Here is an 11,616-nt window from a genome sequence, read left to right as displayed (position 1 = left end):
AGGAATCATCTGGTTTATGTGACATTATATTGCTTGCTTTTGGGGGTTCTTAGCACTAATATAGATTATTTCATTTTTCACAGGATGTGGGATATTTCATCCCCAAAATGGTGTAATTTTTTACAATTTCAATCATATTTGAAGTGCTCTAGGATAACTTCCCAATGAACTCATTCAACACATTTTTACTCAGCATCTATTAAGTGCCACACACTGTTTGAGGCCGTAAAAAAGATAGATGAGGTCCTTGCCCTTGAAAAGTTTATGTGTTAGTGGAGGCAATGGGAAATAAGCAACACATACATACATATCATCATGTCAGGAAGTGATAAGAAGAAAAATAAAGCAGATTAGGGTAAAGAGTGCTAATGAGAGCTACTGTTTTAGATGAGGTGATTAGGCAAGGTTCCTGGCAAGATGCCTGAATTTTAAAAGAACTGCTCATGCATGTATCTAATATTTATTCATTTTTACTGTTAAGGTTTTAGTGACTCTTTTCAGTGTATTTTCAGTACATCATGTTTATTTTGTTTGTTTCTTTGCCTGATTTAATGTAGCAATGCTATTATAAAAGTATTTTTGATTCCTGCTTTTCCCACAAACTATACTGTAATAATTTTCTGTTTCAAACCCTTTGAAACTATCCTTTTAAAATGGTTGTATTGTATTCCTTAGCTATTTCTGTATTGTTGGATACTTAATTTCTGATTTCTTGCTATTATAAATAACACTAGTGTGAACTTCATTTTTTGTACATTTTAAAATTTTTGAAGTATTTTTAGAAGATTTTCAGAAGTGATATTTACTGATTAAGAAAATTATTTAGAGCCAGCCTTGATGGCCTAGTGGTTAGGTTTGGTGCTCTCACTGCTTTGGCGGCCTGGGTTTGCTTCCCAGGCATGGAACCACACCACCCCTCTCTCAGTCACCATGATGTGGCAGTGGCTCACTTAGAAGAACTAGAACAACTTACAGTTAGGATATACAACCATGTACTGGGGCTTTGGGGAGGAAAAAAAAAAGAGGAAGCTTGGCAACAGATGTTAGCTTAGGGCAAATCTTTCCCTACCAAAAAAAAGTCAACTTAAAAAAAAAAAGAAAACTATTTAAAATAATAGTTTAAAAAATTTAAAAAATATGTATACAATGAATCTTTTTTTCTTTTTTTTTGGTGAGGAGGATTGGCCCTGAGCTAACATCTGTTGCCAATCTTCCTCTTTTTGCTTGAGGAAGATTGTCACTGAACTAATGTCTGTGCCAATCTTCTTCTATTTTATATGTGGGACACCACCACAACATGGCTTGATGAGTGGTGTATAGGTCCGTGCCTGGGATCCAAACCTGCAAACCCTGGGCCACCGAAGTGGAGCGCATGAACTTAACTACTATGCCACTGGGCCAGCCCGTACAATGAATCATTTTAAGGGAAACATTTTCATAACCAAACAAGTACCCAATATTACCTATCCATATACCATCTGTCTATATATAGAGACATCTAATCTACCTATTTATATACTATGTGTCTGTCTGTCTGTCTATCACCTATTTGTCTATCCATCATTTGTCTGACTGCATCTGTCATCTGCCTTGACCCATTATTTAAAAAAAAAGCTTTCCTGTGTCACTTGAAGGTTTAAGCCTCAACTCTTTCAAAATCCCTTAAATTATTTAAAAGGTTGGGTATGTCATTCAACATCTCTAAGTTTTTTGTTCATATTTTATTAAGGAATTGTTTCTCCCAAAGTAATTCTTCTCCCTGATAAGTCTAGTATTGCCATGTCAGACAAACCTGAGGTTTACAGATGATTCTTTTTTCAGTAACAATGCTCATTGCTGAAAAGATTTTATTCACTTAACACAAAGAGAAGAGCTGACGCTTCAGAGACATTGCCTGAAGCTGTCATGGTGAGGGATGAACCGTTGAATAACCACAGCTCGTCAGGGGAGGGTGCTTTCTGCACTGGAGGACCTCACATTTTCTCCCATTGCAAATCATCGCCAGGGGCTGCTCCTGCATGGACATTTGCATATGGAATATATCATCTCCTTCCCTTAGCAGAATCTGTACTAGGATGAATACCGGGTCATACTCAGAAGAGCAGCTTCCTATTTTAACATGAGTTTAACCCATAAAAGGTGTATACCAGGTTTTAATTTTCATTTATTAATTTTTCTTCCTTCACCATTGTTATATCTTGAAAATTTTCCCACTTATAGAAAAATTGCAAGAATAATACAATGAATATTTGCGTGTCCATTACCTCAATTCACCAACTGTTAGCATTTTGCCACATTTGCTTATGTGTGCTACATACGCTATGCATGCCACATTTGCTATGTATATGTGTATACATATGTACACAGGCCTATATAATATATATGTATATATGTAAGCCCATGTATAATTAATACATATATAAATATTTAAAAAAATGAACCATTTGTGAGTAAACTGTGGACATCACGATTCTTCACCAGGGCTAGGATAGGATGAGGTGAGTGAGGCAAAAAATTTAAGGGGGCAAAGAAAAACTCAGTCATCCAGATAAATATTTTAGTGCAATATTAAAAAATTCAATGTTAAGGAAAAAAGCCCACGATGACCAAAATCTCAAAAATTTTAATAAAGACAGGCTGTTGTTTGTTTGTTTTATGACACTGCATAATTGTGCAAGGAGAACAGTGTTTCCACAGCCTGTGGTTCTGGGACATGTGGCTGTTGGGTTTATGAGGAATGACAATGGCTTGCAAATGGATCGGACAACGTGAGCTTGATAAATACTCATGTGTTTTGACTGTTGAACTTGCATTAACTTTTTCTATTTGGTGCAAACTGTTTACATAGGGATGTTCGTTACTGCCTTTGGGTCATGCTCCCATATGGCTCTGTGCTAAGCACTTCAGCATGCATCTCCTAAGAACGCAGAGGTTCGTATCTTCCTAACTGTGGTGCAGGATAACACGCAGGAAGTTTGACATTGATGCACTATGATTATCCCATGTAAGTCCATATTTAAGTTTCCACGATTGTGGCATTGATGTCTTTTATGTCTTGTCCCCCTCCCCCCAATCAGGATCCAATCAAGGGTCAAGCATCGTATTTAGTTATCAAGTCTCTTTATTCTCCTTTAACCTAGAAAGCCTCCCCCGCACTTTTGTCTTTCACACAATTGGCATTTTTGAAGAGTCCAGCCCCGTTGTTATGTAGACTCTCTCTCAATTTTGATTTGCCTGTCTGTTTCTTCAAGAATACTAGATTATGCCAGATTTTTAAAAACACATGCTTGTTTGAATCTTATTGTACCGTTAGATGGAGTAGGAATGAATGACTGCTTTCTAAAGTAGCAACATCAGATAGCTTAGCATGCAGAGCCAGTTATGCACGGACAACCGAAACAGATAGGAATTTTGCAGAAAAAGCAGATCATCCCAAATTATCAGAGGAGATGTGTACCTTTTAGGTTTTAAAGGTTTTGTGCTAGAAAAATTGCCAGCTGGAATGACAAGAAGCTTCAGCTCCTGAGCCAACTTTGATTGATTGGAGGTGGCTTTCAAGGCCCCCCAAGACCTTAGGAGGAGAGTCTCATAACTCATGAGTGATGTCAGCCAGGGACATCCAGGTGAGGGGCGGGGCAGAGGCGCTGGCTGGTGTTGAGACTGCACCTGATAAGGGATGATCATGGCATTACTGCTGCTGCAAGCCATAATTCTTTTTTCTAGCCTAACCTGGGCCAAGTTTCCTGAACGTGCAGACACACAGAGGACTGACTAGAAGTTGGTAAGATTGTTTTTCTCCTGTGGCTCGTTGTAAGCCAGCCTATTTCCGTATAATCACAGCTCATACACACGTAATTCAACTTTATCCTCATACAGATCCTTTAAAACACACGAACTCCTCTCGTAATGGTTTTCTAATTCCTGACTAGAATGTTGTTAAACAGTCCAAAAATATCAGTTCCCATCCTCCTATTCACAAGTGTTGATCCACATTATAAATATAATGAGAAGATTAAAAGCTGATTAAATCCCTCCCAGGTACTAAGGCAACAACCTGGACATCTTCGTCATTGTCATTTTGGACAATAAACCTAAATTTGAATAGGGCGAAACCTTATCTTCTTGGAATTTAACTAAAAATAAATAAAGAAGCTGTACTATGAAGATTTTACTCAGAAAGAATGGCGACGGTATCCAGCTTCCCCACTGCGTCCCTCTGTTGAACTCCTTGTCATCCAGTCTAGGTTGAGAGGAAATTTCTCCCTCTCTGCCGAATATGAGTTTTATCATTCTTCAAATCTGTCCTGATGGAGTGGTGGACGATGTATATATTTACGGCCTTCTCGGTTAAGTCTGCAAATAGAGCTAGAGGGCAATTTGGCAGTGTTTATCTCAATTTTAAGTGAAGAGCCTCTTTTTCAAGGTGAAATTTGTATTGAGATAGTTGTACATTCATGTGCAGTTGTAAGAAATAATACAGGGACGTCTCCTGTAACTTTGCCAGTTTCCCCCAATGATCACTTTTTGCAAAACTGTAGTACAGTATCACAACCAGGAAAGCGTCATTGATACAATGCACTGATCTCATTTGAATTCTCCAGTTTGACTTGTACTCACCTCTGTATGTTTTTAGTTCTACAGAGATTATCCCATGTGTATGAGCACACATTTGACCCAGCATTTCCACACTTAGGAATCTCTTCTCCAGAAATCTTTGCATATTTGCACAAAGCCATATGTACAAAAATACGGACTGCAGTATTTTTGTAGTAATAGAAGAAATGATAACATTCTGCCTCCATCATTAGGGGGAATGATGAAATCCTTTTAGCACACTATATAATGCTATGCAGTAGTGTATAAAGAAAGGGGCGTAGCTATAGATGCTGAAATGGAAAGATTGCCAAGACAAAGTAAGTGTAAAAAGCATAGAACAGGGGCTGGCCCAGTGGCATAGTGGTTAAGTTTGCACCCTCTGCTTTGGGGGCCTGGGATTCGTGGGTTTGGATCCTGGGTGTGGACCTACATACTGCTCATCAAGCCACGCTGTGGCAGCATCCCACATCCACATACAAAATAGAGGAAGATGGGCACAGAAGTTAGCTCAGGGCCAGTCTTCCTCAGCAAAAAGGGAAGGATTGGTGGCAGATGTTAGCTCAGGGCTAATCTTCCTAAAAAAAAAAAGATCTACAATCATTTCACAGCCAGACTATGCTTGAGACTAACTGAGAGCCCCCTGGAATGGGGAAGAAAACTCCCCTTCCCCCCTGTAAGAGAGGACCAGCAGAAGTCTGGGGGTGGCCATCAGCCTGAACTAGCACCCAGGGCTGTGGGGAAACTAGGTTTATCTGAAGGACACATGTACAAAACCCAAGGCGAAAACTTCACAAAGTAAAACTTTATATAATTAACAATTAGGAGAAAGACAGCAGGTCTCTTCCACGCCCCCATGCCACCCAGCAATCCATTTTTCCATTAGCAACCATTAATTATTTGGAAGTTAAAATATAATGTGTGGAGGAGGGGTGAAGTAGGACATTTAATGAAATCCCTGCAGTTGGAAGAAAATAGAACTTCTTTCCAAAGGTTCATTTTTCTAACATATAGACACATTTTCCCATAAGAAACTCCCAGAAAAATTGAAACCACATGTGCAGATAGCCAGGGCATGCTGTGCATGTTGCTGTGCAAGCAATTCAGCAGGGCTTCTGCAAAACCAGCTTTCTCAGCTCTTGGGTTCTGGGGCTTGTCTCAACAACAAGAAGCCCCAAATAACAAACGGATCCCAGCAGGGTGAACAACACTGCAGCAGGGGAGCTGTTTCCTTCACTCCTACCCTGTTCCCTTTGCTCTCCAAAAGTTACAAACTGTGAGTTTCCTTCCTGATAAACCTCAAGGCTTCCACACTGATTGGTCTCAGTTTTGGAAAGGACGTGACATCAGCAACTGTGCAGACTTGGGGCTGGAGGGCTGTTGTGGGGCTTTGGCCAGCCTCCAGCCAGCTAGGTGGAGCATGCGTGTGTGTGTGTGTGCGTGTGTGCGCGCCTGTCTGTGTGTGTGCTTGTCTGTCTGACCACAGGTAGTACTCAGATTACCCTGGCTGTTCTGTTCTCTGCTGCAGACGGCTGTTCTCCACCGTCTGACCAGGACGGTGCAGCTCAGCCAGCCACAGCCCTGGAATTTCCCAAGAGCGGGGAGAGCATGGAATTTGGACTTTTCTGAGCAACTGAAGTGGAGCGTGGAGCTTGCCCAGCCCAGGAGAGCACCATGGATGTCGAACCACGGGGCAGGAATGGCAGCAAGCCCCTGAGGCCAGGAGACCCTCCTGACACCAGGCTCCTTTCAAACCCATTGATGGGGGGTGAGTCAAGGGGATGTGGCGTCAGAGTGCTGGGGAGGTTGGTTAATGTGCTTAGGAGAGAAGAGAGAAGAGGGCTGGGCAATTTCAGTGGCTTCATGAGGTGTGTCCATGGGGCAGTTACTGGACAGATGTCCACGGCCTACTGGTATATTTCCTTTACACGGTTGTTCAAAAGTGTGTACACCTCTATCTGCAGAGTCCTATAGACCATACAAAGTCAATTATTGCTGGTTATTCTCCAGTAAAAACTTCAGCTTTCAGCTCCAAAGAATTATTCTTTGTGGATCAAATGTATCACTTATATTACATTGGAGGTTTAAGGGTTACTTATAAATAGGAATGTTTTTACTGCTAAAACATTCATCAAAAGGTCTTACGTATTTGGCATTTAGGTGGGGCTGGGTTAATAAATGATGTTCAAACATTGAGCGCTGATTGATTCAGTTTAAAAGGAGTCTTTTTTTTTTTTTTAAACTTTGGGGACGTGTCTTACCAGTATGAGTCTCACCTGTCAGGTGGTGCCTTTGCTAATGTAGAGAGTCTCATGCCTCTGGGCAACTGTCATTTCCTGTGAGTATTCAGCAGGTGCCTGCTAACTGAAAGGATTCTGAAAAATGGGTATAGGCACTAGAGGAGAGATTATTATATTTAGCACCCAGGTAGGCTGCCTGTACCACTTGTCAATCAAAGGGTCAATAAGCAGGGACCCTGCAGTCAGCTAGACTTATTAATTTCCTACTGTACAGGTGCTGAAAGGGTAAAAAAACAGAAGAAATTAAAATACAAAATGCCTTCCCTCTGACTAATTGAGCACACAAGACTGCTCATTCTTTCGTTTCTCCGATTTTGCTGATGAAATGAGCAGGGCACTCAACAGTGAGTGGGATATGGATCCACAAAGGCAGGACTGGATTGATCAGACCTATTGAGCACAAACTTGGAGCAGTAGAAAGCAGAGTGGGTGGCACCAAAAATCACCTTTAAAAATTAATTTGATAAATACATTTTTGAAGCTGAAAACCAATCAATATGGGGAAGAATCAGTAATTTGGTTGACTCCCTCATGATTACTGTACAGATAAGTATTATGTTTATTTTTATTTCCACGTGAGAAAATTGTGCCAGCCACTTTTCACTGTTGAGAGTTTCTAAAGGTCCTAATCCAGCCCTGGTTGGGGCAGAATGGGTGTGTGTGGGGCGTGGTGAGCAGGCATATATATACTCAAAGGTATGGTGCTTAGAAACTGAACACACTGTCACGGCTAGAATGTGGAGTGTCTTAGGAGGTCTAGTGAGAACGAGTTTGGAGAGATGGAACCTGATAATGAAGCTTCAAAAGCTAGGTGGAGTTTAGCCTTCATAAGGCAAGGAATTGGGAGCCATTGATGGCTCTGGAGCAGAGACCTGGCAATAATGAATACTGTAAGTAAATTAATCTGGTAGCCATAGTCAGGATGGATTGTGGTGGGATCACGGGAAATTCTCACACTAATCCATTGATTCTCAAACTTGTATATGCATTAGCATCACCTGGAGGGCTTGTTAAAATGCAAATAGTTGGGCCCCACCTCCAGAGTCTCTGATGCAGTAGTAGGTTGGGGTGAGGCCTGGGAATCTGAATTTACAACAAGCTCCCAGGTGATGCTGATGGTGCTGGTTGGGGACCACACTTTGAGAGCCACTGCACTAATCCCAAGCATGAAGCTTATATTTGGATTGAACTTGGAAATGACAGAGAAAGGGGAAATATGAGTGAGAATTTCAAAGGAAAGAGAACTCAGGCCATGTTGCTTGATTAAATGTTGGGGCTAGTGGAGAGAAGGCAGCCAAAATTGTAAAGTTTTCCATCCTAAATTAACGTCAGATAAGAGGGCTAGGAAAGAGAGTAGTTGGGAAGGGAGCTGGCTTGGGAGCAGAGTGAGGAAGGGAGGACAAAGACTTCTATTTTGATCATAAAAGTGCCAATGCCAAATGCACAGCATGAGGACATGGGACTGAGGCTGGGGAATGACTACAGGACAGGAATCAGAGACCGTAGAATGTTCTGCAGAGGGGCTGTGCTGAAATCCTGGGAAACGAGAAACTGTCTGATGGCCGAGAGCTAAGAGCCGAGGATGGAGCCCTGGGACAGGCCTCCAGTCGAGGCCATAGGACCAGTGAGTTGGACAGAGAAGCAGGAAGAGACTTGAATGCTGTAATTCCACAGGGACTCAGGGGAGAGAAGTTTTCAAAGAAGTGGAAGTTGCAAAGGTAGATGCCAGGACTCTGCTCTCCTACCTCCTCCTTCTCCTCTTCTGACTGGTGAACTCCTACTCACGTTCTGCACCCAGCCGAACCACTGCCCCCACAAAGTCCTCCCAGATTTTCTCCCTCTCCCTACCCAAGCGGCGTCTTTCTCTCCCTGCTTGGCATCAGTCCTGCTCCTTGGGCAGAACCTCGATTGTAGCTGGATTGCATTTGTTTATGCTCTTGAAGTCTTGACCTTGGTGAAGTGCGGAATGTGAAACACTCAGAATGCTGTCTCCAAATGACCATGCGGAGAAACTTAGCTCAGGTGAAGCGTATGCCCTGGCCCAGGACCAGGACAGAGGGAAAATAGGGCCCAGGTATGGCTCGTCTTGGGGAACATGGCTGCCCCCCCTCCACTTGCAGGCTTTTCTCTCTCTCCTTCTCTGGAGAAAGAGAGGAAAGGACATGAAGATGGCAGCCAACTCTTTATAAAGATTTGTTTAATGCCTGACTCCTCTGCCCCAGGAGCAGGAAAACAATGTCTTTTTTTTCTGAAAATACCTTGTTATGGGTTGAGTTGTGTTCCCCCAAAAGATATGTTGAAGCCCTAACCCCCAATACCTCAGAATGTGACCTTGCTTGGAAAGAGGATCGTTGCAGATGTAATTAGTTACGATGCGATCAGGGTGGGCCCTAATCCAATGACTGGTGTCCTTGTAAGACGAGGAGAGGAGACAGGGAGAATGCCATGTGATGGCAGAGGCAGAGATTGGAGTGATGCATGTAATAAGCCAAGAAACAGCAAAATCGATGCCACCACCAGAAGCTGGAAGAGGCAAGGAAGGATTCTTCCCCAGAGCCTTTGGAGAGAGTGCGGCCCCAACACCTTCGTTTCAGACTTGTGGCCTTCAGAACGATGAGACAGTGAGTTTCTGTTGTTTTAAGCCACCCAGTTTGTGTACTTTGTTATGGCGCCCCTAGGAAACGAATTCAAATCTACTTATAGAAACCGTGGGAAATACATTGAAGGATAAACTAAACCACCCACAATCTTACTGAGCAGGTAACCACCATTCGCATTTTTAGTGTCTATCCTTCAGGTTTTTGCCTGCGGATTCACACCTGTAGAGAGATATCCTTCATCACAAAATTAAGCGCACCCTGTAGAGAATATTCACGTTTAAACAGAAGACAGGCAAGAACAGGTGTGGAAAGGAAATAATTTCATTCTCTTATGGTGGATTTTTAGATATTGGGGCGCTTTGGCAGGGCTGAATTTTCTGGGGGATACCTGTCTGATCAGATGGAATGGGGATGGTGTGAGGTCCCTATGGAGAAGGCAGCCCAAGACAGAGAGAGACAGAGAGAGAAGAGGCTGGCTGATGGAACTAGAGAACAGATTGCAGTGGACAGGACCGACTTGCCCAAGAGTTGCCTCAGTGAGCCTTTCTATTTCCCTGTTTCTGACTGCAAGCCTCTGTTTCTCTTCCTCCTTTTTTTTGTTTGTCCTGCAATTCAACCAAGATCCACTATAGTTGTAAACACAGCACCCAGATCCTCTTCAGTGTTGGTGCGCACCACTGAACCTACCCTATCATGTCCCAAAGACTGAAGACAAGTGCTCCTGCCCTCTCAGAGCGACTCGACCTCTCCTTTTCCCTCCCTTGACCTTGCAAAATGTTTTCCAGGATGGATAGATCTATGCTACTGCTCAGCATTCACTGGAGGCTCTCAGAGCTTCGTTAATAGCTCTTTTCAGAATGGACCAATTAGTGCATTTAAAATATCTTCTGAAATAATGGAAATTTTAAAAATCATTCCAGAAATTGCAATAAAAATGAAATGGCAGCCTTCCTAATGTACTGCAGCGTTTCACAGAGACTCAATTTAAAAGAAAGGTAAGTTTAATGGCACTAATTGGAGAACTTGTGGAGCAGTTTCATTAGAAGAGCTCCCTGCCCCATTTTAACCATGAGCTACACTACTGTATCTGTGGCATTGCTGGTGACTCCATTTGGGATGTATTTTTTGGCAGTAAAACCAATAGAGCCTGGCTGAACAAATGTTGGGGAAGAATCCTTAATGTATACCAAGGGCTTGGATGATGTGTTGTATACAGATAATGGCCCTTGAGTTTCAAAGACTTTTTGGGGTCACTGGAAAAGGAGATTGTGACCTTGAGTCTCCCCTTCATCCACAGTCTTCTACTGTGAGCATTTCCATGTTATGGAAGGAATAGGTCCCGTTTCCTGCTTATTCGGCTCTCTCTAGTTAGCAGGAAGGCAGGCAAAGCTGTTTCTGGGTTTAATTGCACATGTGTTGAGCCTGTAGCTTATTGCCTGCTTGGAGTGTGGGCTCTGGAAAACCCTGGAGAAACATCTCCCTGATCCTCCCAGGAGGGATCACTCGAGGTGCACTTTTCAGCTCTCTCTTCAGTGTTTTCAAGAGCTAAAGAGTGCGTGTGAACTAATCCATGTTGCAAATTATGGTGTTTGCTAAACTGTGTGTGTGTATATATCTCCATGCTATCAGTGCTAGAAAAATATGAACCTACCTGTTGTCACAATTTTAAGTTTTTACATAATCACTCAATTGTTCAGAGGCATGCTGAGGCTAAAGTCCTTGTATCAATTTGAGATGAATTTTGGCTTTACAAGAACCCAAGTTTTTCTTCTAAGCAGGAGTAGGGGCACTTTGATAGGCTTGCCAAATCCTAGTCTGAAATGACTTTAAATGAAAAAGGGAAGCATCATGCACTGCTGATGGGAATATAAAGTAGTACAGCTGCTTTGGAAACTAGTCTGGCAGTTCCACAAAAGGCTGAACATTGGGTTCCCATATCATACAGCAATGCCACTCCTAGGTGTACATCCAAGAGAATTGAAAACATACATCCTCTCAAAAATTTGTACGTGGATGTTTGTAGCAGCATTATTAATATTAACCAAGAAGTGCTAACAACACAAATGTCCATCAACCGATGAATGAATAAATAAAATGCAGTCTATCTATACGTTGGATATTAT

General features: G+C 42.3%; 1 protein-coding gene across 4 annotated transcripts in view; it reads left to right on the top strand.

The window, feature by feature from the left end:
- The first annotated feature begins 2,864 nt into the window (after nucleotides 1-2,864).
- The window catches only part of ASB9 (ankyrin repeat and SOCS box containing 9), a 34,534-nt gene continuing 25,782 nt past the window's right edge, over nucleotides 2,865-11,616 (top strand). The window contains exons 1-3 of one of the 4 annotated variants that reach the window (XM_070502067.1): nucleotides 2,865-3,004; nucleotides 3,724-3,781; nucleotides 6,122-6,361. In XM_070502067.1, the coding sequence (XP_070358168.1) occupies nucleotides 6,268-6,361 (94 nt within the window). In that variant the 5' untranslated portion in view covers nucleotides 2,865-3,004; nucleotides 3,724-3,781; nucleotides 6,122-6,267. Of the gene's footprint in view, nucleotides 3,005-3,640; nucleotides 3,782-5,985; nucleotides 6,362-11,616 lie in introns of those variants that run through there. The other 3 variants (XM_070502068.1, XM_044764444.2, XM_014857671.3) reach the window with 3 other exon arrangements.

Source organism: Equus asinus, chromosome X (assembly GCF_041296235.1).
Source record: "Equus asinus isolate D_3611 breed Donkey chromosome X, EquAss-T2T_v2, whole genome shotgun sequence".
NCBI lineage: Eukaryota > Metazoa > Chordata > Mammalia > Perissodactyla > Equidae > Equus > Equus asinus.
The sequence above is the reverse complement of the archived record's forward strand: the minus strand, read 5'-3'. Positions and strand labels throughout refer to the sequence as shown.